Source organism: Rhizopus delemar, genomic scaffold (genome assembly GCF_000149305.1).
Source record: "Rhizopus delemar RA 99-880 supercont3.2 genomic scaffold, whole genome shotgun sequence".
In the NCBI taxonomy this organism is placed as follows: Eukaryota; Fungi; Mucoromycota; class Mucoromycetes; order Mucorales; family Rhizopodaceae; genus Rhizopus; species Rhizopus delemar.
Genome location: NW_027137828.1, coordinates 4,959,880 through 4,979,192, shown reverse-complemented (window position 1 = coordinate 4,979,192; position 19,313 = coordinate 4,959,880). Strand labels below are relative to the sequence as shown.

At 34.4% G+C, this 19,313-nt stretch overlaps 8 protein-coding genes across 8 annotated transcripts; 4 read left to right on the top strand and 4 right to left on the bottom strand.

The window, feature by feature from the left end:
• Positions 1-194: 194 nt before the first annotated feature.
• Positions 195-5,028, bottom strand: RO3G_04166 (uncharacterized protein; the record flags this gene model as incomplete). Its single annotated transcript, XM_067658756.1, has 9 exons — positions 195-658; positions 710-1,157; positions 1,214-2,683; positions 2,737-3,958; positions 4,013-4,156; positions 4,218-4,375; positions 4,419-4,499; positions 4,555-4,746; positions 4,801-5,028. 9 exons carry the CDS (start codon positions 5,026-5,028, stop codon positions 195-197), a joined length of 4,407 nt encoding a protein of 1,468 aa, XP_067514857.1.
• A 1,420-nt stretch (positions 5,029-6,448) lies between these two features.
• RO3G_04165 (3'5'-cyclic nucleotide phosphodiesterase) lies at positions 6,449-7,375 on the top strand (the record flags this gene model as incomplete). The annotated part of the gene is made up of 2 exons (XM_067658755.1): positions 6,449-6,553; positions 6,602-7,375. 2 exons carry the CDS (start codon positions 6,449-6,451, stop codon positions 7,373-7,375), a joined length of 879 nt encoding a protein of 292 aa, XP_067514856.1.
• A 477-nt stretch (positions 7,376-7,852) lies between these two features.
• Positions 7,853-9,228, top strand: RO3G_04164 (uncharacterized protein; the record flags this gene model as incomplete). Its single annotated transcript, XM_067658754.1, has 4 exons — positions 7,853-7,935; positions 7,989-8,145; positions 8,194-8,658; positions 8,719-9,228. The coding sequence occupies 4 exons, from the start codon at positions 7,853-7,855 to the stop codon at positions 9,226-9,228; spliced, it is 1,215 nt and encodes a 404-aa protein (XP_067514855.1).
• Positions 9,229-10,132: 904 nt separating this feature from the next.
• Positions 10,133-10,818, bottom strand: RO3G_04163 (uncharacterized protein; the record flags this gene model as incomplete). Its single annotated transcript, XM_067658753.1, has 4 exons — positions 10,133-10,219; positions 10,268-10,624; positions 10,676-10,742; positions 10,793-10,818. 4 exons carry the CDS (start codon positions 10,816-10,818, stop codon positions 10,133-10,135), a joined length of 537 nt encoding a protein of 178 aa, XP_067514854.1.
• Positions 10,819-11,673: 855 nt separating this feature from the next.
• Positions 11,674-12,782, top strand: RO3G_04162 (uncharacterized protein; the record flags this gene model as incomplete). The annotated part of the gene is made up of 5 exons (XM_067658752.1): positions 11,674-11,764; positions 11,810-11,842; positions 11,895-11,987; positions 12,045-12,223; positions 12,279-12,782. 5 exons carry the CDS (start codon positions 11,674-11,676, stop codon positions 12,780-12,782), a joined length of 900 nt encoding a protein of 299 aa, XP_067514853.1.
• A 1,127-nt stretch (positions 12,783-13,909) lies between these two features.
• RO3G_04161 (uncharacterized protein) lies at positions 13,910-14,734 on the bottom strand (the record flags this gene model as incomplete). The annotated part of the gene is made up of 3 exons (XM_067658751.1): positions 13,910-14,360; positions 14,449-14,474; positions 14,573-14,734. 3 exons carry the CDS (start codon positions 14,732-14,734, stop codon positions 13,910-13,912), a joined length of 639 nt encoding a protein of 212 aa, XP_067514852.1.
• A 1,386-nt stretch (positions 14,735-16,120) lies between these two features.
• Positions 16,121-16,586, top strand: RO3G_04160 (60S ribosomal protein; the record flags this gene model as incomplete). Its single annotated transcript, XM_067658750.1, has 2 exons — positions 16,121-16,247; positions 16,387-16,586. The coding sequence occupies 2 exons, from the start codon at positions 16,121-16,123 to the stop codon at positions 16,584-16,586; spliced, it is 327 nt and encodes a 108-aa protein (XP_067514851.1).
• Positions 16,587-17,585: 999 nt separating this feature from the next.
• On the bottom strand, positions 17,586-18,279 carry RO3G_04159 (ubiquitin-conjugating enzyme E2 2; the record flags this gene model as incomplete). Its single annotated transcript, XM_067658749.1, has 5 exons — positions 17,586-17,849; positions 17,921-17,979; positions 18,036-18,089; positions 18,146-18,157; positions 18,216-18,279. The coding sequence occupies 5 exons, from the start codon at positions 18,277-18,279 to the stop codon at positions 17,586-17,588; spliced, it is 453 nt and encodes a 150-aa protein (XP_067514850.1).
• Between the last annotated feature and the right edge of the window lie 1,034 nt (positions 18,280-19,313).

The following is a 19,313-nucleotide window of genomic DNA, read 5'->3' as shown; positions in this document are numbered from 1 at the left end:
ATCTAACCATCCATTCATCCATCCATCTTCATTATCCTTTCTTTCTTTCCTTCCCCTTCTTTGTTATCTATTCTTCACAACTCACCATGATGTATTTTATATATGGATTGAAAAGGAAGGATCTCTCATTGGACTAGACGATCTTTGTTTTTTCTTTGGAGAGGGAAATAGCGGCGTTTAAATATTTTATTTTTTTAAAAGTGGTTTATGCTACATTCAATATCTACCAAGTCCTCCATAATACGAGTAACCGTTGTACCGATCTGTTTAGTCGTTTCCTTTTGTTCTTCTATAGATAATCCTGCGAATTCAAAGATCAGATCACCATCCAATACAGCCTTTGTACGATTGGTTGACATTCTTTGCTTTGGTCCTTTGATCAACCGGAAAGCTCTTGGATTCAAACCAGCGACATGCTGCAAATTATTTACAAGATGACCATAGAGTGTATTCAGACGCTTAAAGGTTTTTTCTGAGATAGAAGAGATCACTGCAATTGATCCATTGAATGTACCGCATAAACAAAAGTGTCTTCTACTGTACTCAAATCCCTTTTCTGTTTTTTCTATTTGAGGTAATCTAACCATTGTCTGTACTTGTGATCCAACATGAAAGTCACCACGACGCATAAGTTTCTGACCACCAAATGATTGTAAGTCTAATAGATTTTATCAATAACATATTCTTTTACACAATCCCAGTTCCTTACTAAAAGGTGCGTATTGATATAAATCAATATTTTCATTCGTATCTCCTACAATAAGGTATAATGATTTGTCATCAATAATGAAATCCACACAACCCACATCAAACGACTGGTAATCTTTGCCTAAAAGGGTAAGCTTGGCCGGTTCAAGCTGAAAACCCAAAAACCAGATGGATTTTTGGGCATCACCAATAAGAATAAAGTTCTTGATTGAACTCATACTGGTCACATAGATTTGAACATCAATAAAGGCTACACCAACCAATCGTTCATCATCTTCCAAACTCCATACAATCACTTTAGACCCAATACAGGCTGCTAAATGACCACTCACAGTGCACATGGCCGTCACTGCTCCTTTAACATCTTCAGTAAGAACAGGCTTGAACTTGTGGTTGGTTTGTGGATTATCTGGTTCAGGCACAACTTCAATAATATCATACATACGAATCTATTGTAAATTATTAACTTTCCGTAAATATAAGAATTTATAAGGGATAACTTTACCGAACCCTTCATGGTTGTATCTTCACCCTTTAAAGTTCCAGTGCCAATGATCATATAATACTTTCTACCTGTACTTGTCTGTTTCGAATCTAGCAAGGCACACTCCAGCGAAAAGCACTGTTCAAACTCTTCAAATTCTACTTTATCTACAATCTCCCAAGTGACAGGAGACACAAGGATCATTGAGAATTGTTCCATCTCAGGCAAGAATTCACCTGGTCCTCGTTCATCTGTTTCTTTGCCATCAATGTATTGGTTGTCATCATTCTTCATTCTTGTGGGTACTGAGGAGGATACCAAGACGGCATAGACGCGCATCACAGGATGATACTGAATCTTGTGTACGGTTTGGCCTAGCAATACCTTTTGTATCACCCAATCCAAATCATAATTAATGCCCTCTGTACGTAATCTTGACAATTGAATCGTAGATTTTGAATCCACTGTAATAAATCCATGCTGGCAATTTACATTATGAAATTGTGTAAAGCCAACAATCTCATGTTCTGTTTTCATTGGGTGCACACGTACAAAACTTTTACAAGAGCACATCAACCAAGCGGGCTGTGCGCCCGCCACAAACACACCTGCATAGCCTGCAACGTCCGTAAAGGGTATGAGTAATTTACGCTGTATCTTTTTGTCCATCTTCTTGGTCGACAATTTTAAATCTTCTTCTTCTTCGTTGAGATCTGTATCAGGGATTTCAAATTCATCAATGATGCCTCTCTTTTTCTTTGGCTTAGATTCATGGCTGCTACTTTTGCGCGACACGTATTCATGCTGAACACGAGAGAAGCGAAGTGCCAGCCGGTCTGGACTAGATTCGTCCAGATAGGTAAAGGCCTTATAGATGATGATATCGTTTGTATCCGTACGAACAACCAGATGAGGATCCTTGCGTTCTTTACCAATGTGGGTCATTAAAATCTCTTGAATATTGTTAGTTGGTATTCTGGATTTCACTCCGCTGTCATCAACGATTAAATCGGGTGCAATGCTAAATTGAGGACAGGCAAAGTGTTCCTTAAAATCGGGAAGACTATAAATGCGCAAGATACCTGTGGTTGTATAGGTAAAGCACCAAAAGGTCACTTGTGTCATGTTGATACCCGTTCCTTGAAGACTCACATTCGCTTCATCCACCTCTTCTTTAATTGATTCCTTTTTAACCTGCTCTTCTTTAACTGGCTTTTCTTCAGCCTTTTTTTCTTCATTATTTGGTTCAACTGCATCCAAAATGTCTTCACCATAAAGATCCATATCAATTTCATCAAATTCAAATGTGGCAATCGTCTTGCTCATTTTTTTTTTCATAGATTGATTTTCTTCTTCTGCTTTTCTCTTCTTTTGTCGTTGTGCCTCAGATGCGGCAGCTTTGGCTGCTTCTGTTGTCTTGATTCTTTCAGATACGCTCATAAATAATCCAGATGCATCTGCAAAGATACCAGACATGATAATCCCAACATCCTTTTTACAAAATAATAAGCAAACACACAAATACAAAACAAATAAAAACTTACTTTAATATGATTGGGTAATTGTATGTGAATGATATCTTTTGTTGAAGCATCCCCTTGTAAAGCCAAAATTTTATTATTATCAAGCGTTAGAAGGATGTAAGGATCATGTATACTGGCTTCTACAATTTTAGCACCACGAGGGATTGGAACCGTCTGGATACGTTTACCCTCAGGTGTAAGCACCATGACACCTGTCGCATACACTTGAACAATGCGTGTAGCATCAAATAAAGTGCTGACAGCAATTGTAGAGCCACGAGTATAAAATCCAGTTTTGACTTCTTGCAATTCATCACCAGCAGATAAGACCAAGGTGCTTTTAGATTTACTAATAAACAGCAACTTGTCAAAATCATCGTCCTCATTTTGTTGTTGGTCATTCTTTCGACACTTTATGGACCAGATCGCTTGACTGTCAAACTGATGAAAGGCAAAGGAGGTTTGTGGATAAATGTGTCTTTGAAAGACACAGAGTGCACCATTTTTACCATGTCCGGAAGAGGACACTAACTCCAATTGAGGCCAATCTTCTTGTTGTTCTACGGTATCCACATCACCTACAGCCATATCTACAATAGGTCCTGTATTCAACATGGTATCGCAAACACGAAATACAGGAGGCGCCACAGATTGATGGTTGACACGATTGGCGTCATATTTGATCAACAATGAATCACCTACACGGCTTCCCAGAAAGAAATATTCACCAGCCTTGACATTCGTCACACATGAAGGCACACTGGCCAAGAGAGGAGGGGTGTCAAATCGAGGAGGCTTCTTTTCCATCACAGGCAAATCATGCTTGATCTCTGAAATAGCCATACCTACTACCTTATTACCATCTCTTCTTACTTCTACCAAAGCCCAATGTCCATTTTGCATAAAGATCAAACATCGGTCACCCCCAAATGCCAAAGCTTTGGCACCTTCCAGCGATAAACCAAGTTCGATGAGACTAGGCTCATATATCATACCTGGAAAATCCGTTGTTTTTTTCGTGTATCCGTTGACCGCCACACCCATACCGGGTGAACCTTGGGAAACATGCAAGATGGAGTTGGCTGCAATGACCAGCATGCCTGTGACGGGTTTAGGCATCGCGACAAGTTTGAAACAGTCATATGGAAGTTTGTCAATAGAGTAAATGATGGGATAGATTTTGGCAGTGATATCCAAAGAAATGACAACCAAGGACACTGTATCCTTGTTGTTCCCTAATCGCCTATTACAATTAGTGTAAGTAAATAGATATTTGCGTGCCTATAATTTGGTTTACCCTGTCCAGGTTTGTTCAGGTTGAAACAAAATAGCAAGCGTGGGTTCATAATAATCTGAAAGAAACGTCATGTCGATTACATTTTTGATGCGAGAATCTAGTGTTGCTAAATCAATAATAAAACTTGGATAATATGGCCACTTTCTACAATGAAATATTGAGTCAATCGACACTGTATATGCATGGTTTATTTTTCTATATTTACTCTTCATCCTCTTCTCCTTCTCCTTGTCGTTCATCTAGTTTATCTGACTGACGGAAAGGCAAGACAGCCAATTTGTTGTCATAAAAGTTAAAGACAGCACATCGTTGTTGAGGATCAATATGAATAGCGGATGGGTATGGGTTGGTTAAAAATTCTTTCTATTATTCAATAAGCATTAGGTTAATGTATAGCTCATTTTACCTTGAATTCATCTCTTTCATAATAGTGAATAGATACAGTAATAATTGAGTTAGTTGAAGAAGACCATTCTAACAAGGACATCTATATAGAGAGATCAGATCACCATCTCAAAAATGAAGGTTACAATCATGTATACCTTGGCATCGCTAAAACCCAACAATAGACTATCACAACCCTCTCTACCACGAGGGGAATTTGTTCTGACAGTGCCCATGGTTGTAATTATGCCATTCATTTTAAATTGAGCTACAAGTTCTAGTCTTCCTAAAGTTGTATCTGATATCATACCACCCTTTTTTAACGGCTTCAATTTTGGATATGTCAGATTCTACATGAAGCGAATGAGATTTATGTCTTAACACGCACTAAAACAAGCTCTTACAATGTCTTCTGTATCATTAAGCCTTTCGTTAGCTAGTTCATTATCGGACGGTGTTTCTTCTTCCTCTTCTACTGCTTCGGGTACGTATTCTACAAATTCATAGATTTGTAACAATGAAGCTTTTGCCACAATAAGATTAGTTGCATCAGGAGAAGTAAATTGACTTGTTTCAACATATTCAACCGTTTGAGGTGGAAAGAGCTCTTGATATATTGTGTAGGCTGACATGTCAACACAATACACAAAAAAAAAAATGTTTTTATTTACGCGAGAAAAGGGAAGAAAGGACGAAAATAGGTAAAAGCTAGATACAGTCACAAAAACAGTTGCCATGGAATTTTCATCATCGTTTCTCTTTCTCTTTCTCTTTCCTTCGTTATGAGTTCACAACATTTTATACCACCTGTTGTAAATAGAAAGCAATTTGACAACAATGACAGTAGAATTCACTCTTCTATTTGTAATAGAATTTTGGCATGATTGAAGAAGATTTATATCGTTCTGGGCAACCAAACGAGCTGAATTTCCCGTTTTTAGAAAAGCTTGGGCTTAAAACAATAGCTTGGTTAGCCCTTGAAGAACCTAACCAAAGATTGTAATTCACCAACAAAAAACAAAAGCAACAGCATGTTGATTTTCTCTCGTATTGTAGTTTGGATTTTATTGATGATCAAGAAATTCAGCTGCATCATTTGGGAGTTGTTTCTTCGGTGAATGCGTGGGATCCAATCACTGAAGAAGCGGTATTACAAGCACTTGAGTTAATTCTGAATCCAACAAACTATCCCATGATGATTATGTGTAATCTTGGTAGACATAGAACAGGTATAAAAATAATATTCCTCTGAAACATCCTTCACCGACGCAATTGATAGGCACAATTGTAGGTTGTTTAAGAAAGTTACAGAAATGGAACTTGACATCGATTTTTGAAGAATATCGTCGATATGCAGGACCTAAAGTAAGATTATTAAATGAACAATTCATTGAGTTGTTCGATACAGACCTTGTCACTATACCTGCCAATAAACCCACCTGGCTTTAATCAAAAAACAATCTGATTTTGATGATAATGCAAAATTAATCACTTTTCTACTTGTCCAATCATTTAAAGTAGTTTTCTAATTCTTGTTTCAAATCCGTGTGTGCACGCGTTTAATAAAGAGATTTAATCTCTAAATGTTATGAAATAAAGTTATATAAAGTACATAAAAAAAAGCACGCCATTTTTTGTATAAAGCCCACCTTGTTATCTTGTTTCATGCGTTCTTTTCTATTTCTTTTGATTCATTGACGGTTTTCTGTGTAACGATGATCACTTTAAGATATCACACATTACAAACACAAGAATTACTTGAGATTGAAACAGTAAATATTAATGATACAAAGTAAAGGAGAAACTTACTATTTGAGTCATTAGATTATGTTACGGGTCTCAAGCGTCCTTTTTGTTTATACACTTGATTACTCACTCTTCAATAAACCCAAGAACGAAGTGTATGGATATATTTGCGGATTAATACAACGAATGCGCGTTTGTCAAACACTAAATATTTCAATCTCTGAATTTCTTGATTTCTTAATGGATGTTGAAAAAGGATACAACAACAATCCATATCATTCATTTTATCATGCGGTAGATGTTGTGATGGTGTTGTGCTATCTCTTGGAAAGCTGCGAATTGTCTCGATATTTAACAAGCATGGAAACAGCCATACTTTTTATTGCAGCCTTATGCCACGACATTGGACACGTAAGTATGATATAGAAAAAGACAAAATAACTTATATTTAGATGATAGCCGGGAAAAAACAATCAATTTGAAGTATCCTGTCAATCAAAACTAGCAAGAGAATTTAGTAATCTTTCTGTTTTGGAAAGCAAGTCATGTCAAATGACACTGGAATTGATGGACAAACATGGCTTAGAACGACATGTATATCCCAAAGAACTCAAACAATCCACGGTCAAGATGATTTTAGCTACTGATATGGTTTGTCACTTTGCCCTATTAGAAAATATTTCCATCTTACGTAGCATTATTCATCAAGACACCCGTCAACGTCTCTGTCCGCTGAGCCCTCTTTTCATGCCCGAAAAGGATCCCTTGAACTACTTTCAAGATGCTTTTCCACCATCACATGCATACAAAGCACCCGATTCTACACAATTGACTGGCCCATCTCAACTCTTGCCAGAGGAGCGCCTCATGCTCTGTCACATCTTGATTCACGCTGCAGACATCAGTAATCCTTGCCGACCCTGGCCTATTTTTTATCATGCGGCACAGCTGGTATGTACCGAATTCTTTCGACAAGCAGAAGAAGAATTTCACATGAGATTAATACCTCATATCGGTAACACGAATCCGTCCACGATCAGTGTGGGATTTATTGACTTTATTGTGTATCCTTATTTTCAAGCCATCTCTGAACTTTGTCCCAAGTCGGCAAGTATGATGGAAACTTGTGTCAAGAATCGTCAAGAGTGGATTAGGCTCTCTGCAGAGGATGTTTCGGAAAATAAAAAGACAATATATCAAAGTCTTTCTAATATGACCCCCCTATCTTCATAAGATCAATAATAAGAATATTTGCTATGTACATCGTGTATCCTTATTTTTCTGTAAATAAAGCCTTTTTTTATATTTAACTTTATATATTCAATGGGTTTTGGCTAGAATTAGAATACCTTTCAATAGATTAGACCATTTACTGTCAAGTCTCACTTTTTTCCCTTCCTAGTTTAAATGTAAACAACCTCTGTTTCGACAACTGCTTTCTTTTTTAATGTAGAATTCATTTAAAAAGAAGAGCAAAGCAAAGCAAAAAACATGCTAATCATTTTATTATCATATTCTTTCTCTTCAAATGAAACACTGGGAACAAGACTCATGTGTTTACTACAATATGAAGACAAAGAGATATATAATAAAGAATTAATGTTTCGACCATAGAATGAGAGACAAACGCATACATATTACAAAACCCAAGCTCTTGGCTTTTATATAAAAAGAAAGACTAAAACGAAATGTTTTCCAATTATTATAACGATGAAATATGATGAATGGGTTCTTAGCTTTATTATTGCAGGTCAATTATACTTATTAGTCGAAGGTCAAGCATCAACCATTAAGTAAAACAAAACATATATTTCGTGAATGTATAGTAATTGTGATGTATGTTTAGTGTTGAACTTGAGCATATTGAAGGACGTGCGATGAATACCTTTGCTAGGGTAAAACGTGCACTTGGAAAGTATGGTTTTGTGGATCAATCTGTTAATGCCCGTGTCAATTCGGTTATCTCTGGTATAGATTTACAAAGCGTTTATGTAGACATTGAGGTAAAATGATGATAAAATAATGTAAGCCGTAATAACACCTTAAGAAAGTATGTGGGTCAAATATCGATTGGTACACCACCACAGAACTTTAGTATGGACTTTGATACAGGAAGTTCGGATATTTGGGTTCCCTCCACGAAATGCCTTTCAACATGCGGAACACACCCTCGTTTTGATTCCACCAAGTCATCTACTTTTGAACTGATCAGTAATGACACTTGGCAACTTCAATATGGCGATGGATCGACCGTGATCGGCTATACAGCCTATGACACAGTTCGCTTGGGTCAATACATACAACCTCATCAACGAATTGGTCTGGTCTCTTCAGAGACAACTCAATTATCTCGAGATATGTATCTGGATGGTATCTTTGGCTTGGGCTTTCCTCCTTTGGCATTGACTGGAATACAACGTTCGGTAGTGGAAGATCTTTACCTTACGGGAGAGATTGATAAACCAATTGTTAGCTTTTATCTTGGAAAGGCAAAAGAAGGTGGAAAAGGTGAAATTGTAAGTTTGAGAAAAAAAAATATAATTATACCTTTCTCTTATGTATTATGCTTTATATAGCTCTTTGGTGACACGAACAAAAACCATTATGAAGGTGAGCTCAAATATGTTCCAGTCACTGAAAAGACATATTGGCAGGTCGACTTGAACATAATAGATGTCAACGGAACCAACGCGATGAATGGTAAAAGCATGCCTGCTATTTTGGATACTGGAACCACCTTGATCATTGTTCCTACGGCTATTTCTGATGTAATTCATGCCGCCATCCCAGGCGCTCAATATAATTTCTTTTATGGTTGGCGCATACCTTGTTCACTTGCTGATTCGGACTCAAAAGAGGCTATTACATTTTATTTAAATGGGCAAGCTTTCCCGATTTTGATCAAGGATCTTGTTCGTGCTAGACAATCCTCGAGCATAGTTATGCCAGCTAATGATTTGTGTTATTCGGGTATTGCTGAAGCTCAGATTCCTTTGATTATCTTGGGCGATACATTTTTGAGAAGTTATTATTCTGTTTATGATTTTGGCAAAGCACAAATAGGATTAGCTAAATCCAAAGTTTAATAATAAACATTGAAGAGGGTTTATGTACAGTATTTTAATTGAAAATGAAACAAGGAAGAATACTCAGAAAAAGGCTTGTAATATGTACTTTTTGTTGCGTCCTTTTGGTTCCCTGCTAGGCAGTACTGTGCCATAACCAGTATTGAACTCTTCAAGCAAGCTTTCCTGATATTTTTAATAAGTAAAATTCGTTACATTATCATACTCACAAACATCTGCCTTTTATTACTCTTTTGAAGAAATAAACTGTTCTGCTGGTATGAATTTTAAAACATATTTTTTGACAATGTCCACTGTGAGTTTCATTATTGGTCAAACTAAAATGTGACTGAAATTAATTTCCTTTATAGCAAGCCATTTATATAAGTTGTACTTTCTATAATTCATAAACTAAATAACAGGGAGAAACGATTAAAATAGACACGTCTTCCTATTAGATATTTACAACCTTACAATATCAAGGCGTAATATCGAGTGGTTAGCTTGTATTCAATTAAGATTAAAGTAGGATATAAGGAGAAAACTGATAATTGATTGATCTCTTAGTTTTATATAAAATCAGTAATTGAAGACCCAAATTTACACGAGCCAAATGATTAAATTTGCTTTTGTGTACTGTTGAGGTCTATCAAGATTAGATAAGATATTCACAAACCTTCTAGGAAGGATATATCAATAGAGAGCTTGGTTTGAGGTAACTGGAAATTCAGAGAATCACAGAGTATTTTAAAATATCAACAGTATTTGTCTCATTTCAACTCAGGCTGTCCGAAAAAAAACTCAATTATCTCATTTTAAGTTAAGCAGTGTAATAAAAAACGGACTCTTAATCTGTTCGTTTCATACTCAAAAAAAAAGGGGGAAAATAATAATAAAAAAAAAGGTTTATATGTAAAGGTATATACTAACAGCATCCACCAGTATTTGAAGAAGTATTTGCTGAAGGTAAAGAAGTTCCACCTTGAGAGGGAGCTAATTTTACTCCATTCGACTACTATAGTATAAGTATACGGATAAACATATTATATAATTTTCTTACCTCGCTATTTAAATCAATGGTCCCACTTGCAATCTTTTTCTGAATTTCTTCTGCTGTTTTAACAAAAGCTTCTTCAATATTATCAGCCAATTTTGCGGACGTTTCTAAAAAGAATAGGTCATGTTCTTGAGCAAACCTTTCAGCTTCTTCTCTTGATACTTGTCGTTGTCCTTCCAAATCACTCTTATTGCCAATCAACATGATGACTGTATTGGGATTAGCATGCTGACGAGCGTCCTCTAACCAAACAGATAGATTTTCAAAGGTTTCTCTTCTTGTAATATCATAAACTAATAAGGCACCAGCTGCTCCACGATAATAACTTCTTGTGATGGATCTAAATGATTCTTGTCCTGCCTTTATATAGTATGAGTGTCTTGCGTTATTTATTATTATTTTATTATTTACTGTATCCCAAATTTGTAACTTCGTTTGCTGGTCGTTTACTGTAACAAAGCGTGTACCAAATCCAACGCTAGATATGTCGTTATTATTAGGTTACTTTTTGCTGCTCTTATTTTTTACCCAATAGTCAAATCATGAGCAGGCATAAATCTTTTGTCTGTAAATTGTAATAGAATACAAGACTATATAAAGCAGTTTATAACGTGTATATGAATACCATTACTCTACTTTATTTCTACCTTTCCTACACCTATGAGGAGCAAGGTTAATCATGCGTTCTGTTTTTCCCCTTTTTAACGTATGAAAGTATCTTTATACTTTACCTGTATCACCAATAATGATATACTAATCAAATAAAATAAAAACAAAAAACTGTATTAATTCGATTAACAATATCAAAATATTTATATATCTTTCTTATTGCCATACTTTAATAATATAATTGTAGTTGTAATTAGACATTAGCTTTATCGTAAAAAAAAAAAGAAAGAAAAGAAAAAACAAAAAAAATCGCAAAATGACGATGATGTCAGTTACCGGACTTATAATTGAGTTTGTAAAAGGAGAATGAGGCCAATGTGTTGAAAAGGAACATGCACTGTTATGAATTAGAAACTGCCTTAGTTTGAGATAATCTTTTAATATGATGTTGATCTACATTTGGAACCAAGCAGTTATGACTAGTGGCTGATTGTTACAAGATGCAAATACATCTTAAGAAGCATCAAAAATAAAAGTTTGATCTCAAATCTTGTACTGTCTTCATTGTACAAACATATTAAAAAAAAACGCATTTATAATCACACTGAAATTGCTATAGAGACCTGATCTGGTTTTATAGACTCAAAAGCACCTACAAAACCACAGAATCAATAGCAAATTAACAAAAGACTTGCACTGACTTTCAATTATTTTAACCAAAAGCGGACCTTCTGTCTCTGGACGTGTACGTGTCTCAATTATGCCCTTATCTATTTACCTCTTTTTTCTATTTCATAAAAATGCCTACAACAGTTCAATCATCCATCACAGCTCATGTTCATCCTTTAGTTTTACTCTCAGCAACTGACCATTATAACCGAGTTGCTAAAGGTACAAAAAAACGTGTTGTTGGTGTATTACTAGGTCAAAATAAAGGCAAAACAGTAAATGTTTCAAACAGTTTTGCGGGTAAACTCATAAAACAGGTCAACAATGTCAACCTTTTGACCTTTATGTATAGTTCCTTTTGAAGAAGATGAAAAAGACCCTTCAGTTTGGTTTTTAGATCATAATTACGTTGAAGCAATGAACGACATGTTTAAAAAAGTAAACGGTAAATGTAACCAAACCAGTGATGTCGACACGTTTTCTTACTTTTTTTTTCTTTTAGCAAAGGAAAAGTTGATTGGTTGGTATCATAGTGGACCCAAACTTCGTTCTTCAGATTTGGAAATTAACGAATTATTCAAACGATATACACCTAATCCTGTGCTTGTTATTGTTGATGTAAAGCCAAATGATGAAGAAATACCCACTGACGCTTACTTTGCCATTGAAGAAATTAAAGACGTAAATGCACTGCTGTAATCAGTGTATGTTACTTTATTAACAATGTGTATGATAGGATGGTACGACAACTACGAAAACATTTATGCACATCCCATCAGAAATTGTTGCTGAAGAAGCCGAAGAAATTGGTGTTGAACACTTGTTACGTGATATTAAGGATAATGCAGTAGGTACATTATCGACACGTATTTCATCTCAATTGGGATCATTGGGTGGATTACAAGGCCGTTTAGAGGAAATTCGCCATTATCTGGAAAAGGTCGTTAGTGGTCAATTACCCGTGAACCATCAAATCATCTACAACCTCCAAGACATGTTTAATCTATTACCCAATTTAGAAAGTCAAGAAATGGTTCAATCATTTAGTACAAAAACGAACGATCAGCTATTATTGATTTATTTGTCAAGTATGATTCGTGCTGTTATTGCTCTTCATAACTTGATTGACAACAAGATTGAAAACCTCAAGGATGAAAATACTTTACAAGAAGAAGCAAAAGAAGAAAACTCAGCTGAAAAGACGAATAATGAGGATACAGTGCCTACAGTACCAAATTGATGATTGCAAAATCTCAATTTTAGGTTTTAAAATCTCAAATTGTGATAGTAAAACTTTGGTTTTTTTTTTCAATCATCATACACTTTTTTTAAGAACATTATTTAATTTGTATTATTTTTTACTTGTGTATCTTAAATGGATTTTTTTATTTAAGCATTTATGAAAAAAGCTAACGGGGTATTGGATGAAAACTTTTTTAAGGTATGGCGTAGTATTTCATTTTATGCTTCAGTTATTCCTGTATGCAAGTCTTCTCTATCACCGAATTGGATATGTTGAAGTCTGAATTTGACGCCAAAGTAATATTGTTCTAAAAGATTCAATTCAGGGGAATAAGGAGGACGGTGAATACATCCATATTTCCTTTTTTTTCAATCATACTTTGGACTTTATTAGAAGTACGAATAGATGCATCATCTATAATAACATAAAAGCCCTTCATTTCAGGAAACTTATCCATACGGCTCATCGTCTTAGCTTTTAAGTTTATATAATGTCCAGCTACAGTATCATTTTGTCTATTATCCCCAGGTCAGGTTATCTTTTTCTTCTGAGCTTCATCTATCGTAACCTTTTTTAATTTTTAAGAGATTATGACTTATATGTTCACAGCACCAAGATGTCTTTCTGATCTTCTCCTTTGAAGAGGAAGAACTAGAATTAACTGCAGAAAAGATATCAGTAACGCCGGAATCAATGCCGAAAACAAGAGCTTTATTGTCATAGTTTCTTCAGCAAAGACTTTGGAAGTCAGAGCATTTTACACTTTATCAGTAACCATTTGTTTGAATCAAATTCCTAAAAGTGATAATCAGCTATAAATGATAAGTGCGTATGTGAGGATAGTATAGCTTACCAAATCTTGCGCTTACAGTTGTGATTTGATTGTTCTTTTTAATACTTGCTTTAGAAAAGCCAAAGAATTTTGAGTACCATATTGTAAGATCATCATCAGTTGCTTTTTTAGGGATATTTTTCTTATCACTAATAAAGGATTTGCCAGCCTTCCAGAAAATCTGTTCATCGATTTGAACAGACTTGGATTTGCAATTATACAATGGACGTAAAGAAAAAAATATTCTTGATCCTTTAGAATCAGTGTACTTTCTGGGCTTGAATTTATCGTCTCAAATTTCCTTTCGAGTATCCTTGATAAACGACTTGACCTTTTCCAAATCATCAGCATATAGTTTCTTAAATTTCTTTGAGTCTCCCAAGGGATTGTTTGAGCTGATATATACCAGAACAGCTTTCTTTAAACTTTTGTAGTCTTTAGCATTCAGCTTGGAAACACCTTCAGTGGACTTTATATTTCTATGAATGGCTTTGTTCATTTTCTCTTGTATCGCATGAAACCATTTAAGATAGTGATGCAGACTTGCATAAACATTTGCTTCTTTTGGCTCCTTAGAGTTGGATGTATCATATTCCTTCCAATGCAAAAGAGCATTTTTGACAATATTCTTGTTAGCTTCACTATTTTCAGCAGAAGAGGGCCATTTAGAAATAGAAGGTTTTAACTTCTTTTGGTAGACATGATGACCAAGGGACTTCCTTTGCGCTACAGTTAAACTATCACTACAGAAAAGTTTGTGACCAGGTTTGAAGAAAAGATCAAGAAAAAAGAGGTTGAGTCTTTTTTCAAATTTGCTTGAGATGCTGTTACGTACCAAAGCTTTGTATTGCTTTGTCCTAGATGAAATAATTGCTTGGTATCCTTGACCTTTGAGCTAATCCAAGTTGATTCTTTCAGGTAACTATTCGCAAGATCTATCAAAGCAGCTCTTAACAGCTTCGTCAGCTTTCTTTCCTTGTCCAGTAAGAAGTGGAAAAAGTTGATAAACCAAATTGTGAGTAATAATAATAGGAACTTGCTTGTTCTTTAATTGATTACGATAAAAGTAGTTTGCAAACATAGGCCCAGCATAAACGACTTGAAATATACCAGACATTATTTTTTGGATTTATAGAATCATATTAGCATTCTTGCAAGTGCTGTCCAAATTTACTTTGATAATTGAATTTTTTGTAGATTCTTTGAGTGCTTCTGCCTTGTTCCTGATATGGTAAGGATACTCGCAGCTAGAAGATCGTGCATGATCAGTTCTACCACATGTAGAGCACTTCATAGACTTTGTAGGTTATCGTTGAACTTCTTTGGAAAACTTAAGAGATACTTGTTTGTCTTTCTTCTTTTGAACAGCTTTAGAAGTCCGTTTATTGGCCATTGAAACCTTTAATAGCAAATGTAGAAGAAGCAGCAGTATACAAGTCTTTGTCACTGTTTCATCTATAATTTATTACAATGTTAATATGATTCAACATGATAGCTAAGAATATATACAGATGTTATTCTTCTTTAGACACTCCAAATGTATGTAATATCTCTTCCTTACGCTTGTTCCTCTTTGCTATGGCTACATTTTCTTTGATTAATACTATTTGCATTAGTTTGCTTATTCATGTGGAGGAAACACAAGCTATTGAAAATATGTCTGGTTTATTTTTGAAACATTCAAATGGATCACTAAATAACATCCAATTGAAAGCAAACTTTATGAAAGGCTAAAAATCGTTATCAGTCTTCTTCAACAGAAACTTTTTCTTGAGTCAATTGAGAATTTGAGGTACTCGCTGCCATACATTTATAGTTTTAGACTTACTCTATTGACTAATAACAATTTCGTATAACAAGTTTTGTTTAGCTCTTGGCTTTTTGGAAGATGAACTCTCTTGATCTGGAGAGTTCAAAGTAAGTTTCTTTTCCCACTTCATCTGTATTTACTGCTGTAAATATTCTTGCTTTTTGACAAGATAAATAAATGAAGATATACTTATTGTTCAATACACTAAGACGGAAGAGGAAAGAGAGAAATAAGAAAAAAAAATATTTGGCTATGTTGTCTTTTTTAATTCATCATACGAATATATCAAGAGGGCCAACAACGTGTTCTTTATTAAAAACAAAAGAGTGAAATACAGTGTTAAAGATGACCTTTTGATGCAGGTAACACTTTGACTCCTCGAATTGTAGAAGCTTGTTCACAAGTTACTCTGGTAGACTGTCAGGGAATGAATAAGACATCCAATTTATTCTTTGACAGTTGCCTTTTTTAGACAAAAATCAATGATATTTCCAAAATAGCTGTCATATTTTCTTAATTAATTATTTCATTTTTCTCATTTAAAAACTCTTAAGTCTCATTTACTTGGAAATTTTTTTCAATTATAAGACAATAAATCGTCACAGTGGCTTGTACAAATTTCTGTAGCAATCGTATCATCCATCCTTTTTTAAAATTTTTTTTTCCCTTCTTCCTCTTATTTTTATTTTAAAAATGGCACCTGTCGCAAAGTCCAAGAAGAACGCTGAATCCATCAACTCTCGCCTTCAACTCGTTACCAAATCTGGTAAATACACTCTTGGATACAAGTCTTCTTTAAAGACTATTCGTCAAGGAAAAGGTAAAGTATTTAATTGACTACAGTTTTACCTGGGGGGCAGGAGCCCAATATAAAAAGTAGTCATCTTTTTTGTTTACATCTTGCCCCTTTTAGGGCTGAGAATGTCCCCCCAACCGATCACTGACATTTTATTTTATAGCCAAGTTGATCATTATCGCCGGTAACTGTCCTCCTCTTCGCAAGTCTGAAATTGAATATTATGCCATGTTGTCCAAGACTGGTGTTCACCACTACAATGGTAACAACATTGATCTCGGTACTGCTTGCGGTAAGCTTTTCCGTACCAGTGTTCTTTCTATCACTGATGCCGGTGACTCTGATATTTTGACCGCCCAATAAATATATAATTCATTTTTTTTTTTGGAGCCTTTAGCTTGTCTTTAAATACATATTGTTTTTATGATTTCTTTCAAATACTATGTGAGAAAAAAGCCGTATTGAATACAAAATGGGAGACATTTTGGGATCTCACATTATCTCCTAATGTATAAGACTCCAACGAATTTTTTTATGAGCGCTTATTACATTGTAATTCAAATTTGCTTGTAGCAAAGGCCGTAGGGAGAGATGTGGTTATTAAACTAGAGAATATTTAATAAAAATAGCTTTACAAAAATACTGCTTTTTTTTTTATCTTCTATATAGGATGCTAATGTTACATTGTAATTTCTGATAGCTAACTATTTCTTGGTATTGTAAATTTGAGCATTATCTGACAGCTGAGATCAACTGCCTTTCACCTCCCATTTTAAAAAATTGCTTTTGGTCGTAAATCCTTTTATCATACATTGAATGTAAATATAAATGGAAGCAACAATCTGCAATACACAGACACAAACCAAGTAATTGGCCTCCTTTGCTTTACTGCAACTTGCCAAATCATAAAAACCATCATTCTTTTTGAACTGGCGAAAGGCTGCCTTAATCACATTTTCTGTTTTGTTTCACAGCATAAAACTAACAGCTGATATTCGGTCGTTTAAGCATATTGTTGACGAGAATAAAAAAAAAAAGATGGTTGTATTTTAATTGACAATATGAAACTCTAGTAAATTATAAAATAACTATGTAGCTATTTCTCTGTAAACTCATTTAATATGCCAAACACTCAAAAATTATTTAATTATAGCTTTATGAATTAATCTCTACATGGATGATATCAAAGATATAAAATAACAAAAAAAGAGGGATGGAAGGGGAAGAGAGGGATGATTGTCCCGTACAGCGCATGAAATACATGTAATATAGGGTGATGTTGATTCCAGTAAGAAAACAAAGCATGAATTCGAAAAATCCCAGTATTTTTTTAATGCTTTATTTATTTGTACACAAGTTGTTTTATTCCCAAGATTGTTCAACGGTTTCTCGAACTCTTCTTACATATTCTTTTCTATTCTCTCGATAAAGATTGGCTGCTTCTGCATTAGCTGGTGAGTTGGGATTAGGATCATTAAAAAGTGATTGAATACTGGTTAATATAGCAGCAACATCATAGGTTGGACTCCATCTATTTTGTAAAATATCGAGACAAAGTTCTCCATTGGCATATACGTTGGGGTGAAACATCTTTGATACAAATTTGACTTGAGGTGGTTTATTTGGCTTTACAGAAAAAAAGAGAATTAGATTATTACAAACAAGGAGAAGGATATAAAGGAGGAATTTTGACTTACATAGGTTTCATCAAATTGTAAAACCAATTTAAATGTACCATCCTCAAAAGGAGTATCAGCTATTTCAAAAATATAATTAATTATCATAAAACTTATAATTTTTTTAATTTTATACCTGGACCAAAGATGACAGCATTCCACATCATGATGTTGTCTGGACAAGGTGCGCCTATAAGAACAATTATTAATAAATTCCATCTTTAGAGAGTAATGGTTAAATGTAACCTGAGACACCAGCTATATAAAATAAGAGTTAGAGATGAATAAAGAAAAGGAATGCAACATCAAGACTTACCTGGTGGGTCGCTTTGAATTCCCTTAAAATCACGCATAAGTCTTCTTCTTGTAGGTGTGGACATTGTTTTTATGATTTATTTATTTATTTGATTTGTATTTAGAAAGAAACAAAAAGAAAAAAAAGAAAATGAATACGTAGTTTACAAACCTTTATCAAGTGACTGTTCATTGGTGCAGTATTTTCGTCAGGTCCGATTTTTAATTGTTTTTTTTTTTTTTTTTTTTTTTTTTACAAAAATGACAGATTATTAATCAAGAGAAACAAAATGTGAGACACCTGTTGTTCTTTGTCGACTTTTGTAGAATAAAATAAAACAACTGATTTGTTACTTGCAAATTGTAGCTTTATACAACATGGGAAAGCCCATTTCAGCAATTTTGCAATTTTCACATCGTTAGTATTGGCCTATTTCACATGCAGTGATTTATGATAAATAAGATGCTAACTGTATGTAGAATATCTTTAAAATTATACTCTTACTCATTTGTGTATTGATGATGTCTGCAGAACAATGATACACTTGAAGTTACAATAAACGAAAACACACTCTATTAATATGGTAACTTGAGTTTTTTTATCTTATTATTAGTTTAAAGATGTACTTCCCGTATCAAACTGAAGCAATTATTTTTAAATACCAGAAAGAATATGGTATGTGGTTACCCTCATATGCTGCCGAGTCAAAGATTTTATAATTACCATTGATGGAGCACTAAAATAGTTTTTTCTTCCGACTATTTAAAAATATAAAACCTGAGTACTATAGGTTATGAATTTAATAATATTCTTTATCCAATATTCAACCTTCTTGGCTACCTGTGGGTACTTTTATATTCTTTTTGCTATTTAATTAGCGGATACTGAAAAGAATAGTTCAAATTGGACATGCTCGGAAAACGTAGAAAGACCAATAAACATTATTTTAGCTCGGAACTTTAGTTACAACTAAGATGCAGTAGATTCCTGTCATATAGAAAAAAATAATAATTTGTTAAAATATGCTCTCAAGGATTAACTACAATGAATGTTTTATAGCTATTATGATATTAGCAAAAAGGTGTGCTTTTGTAAGCCATACGATTTTGAAGTATACTA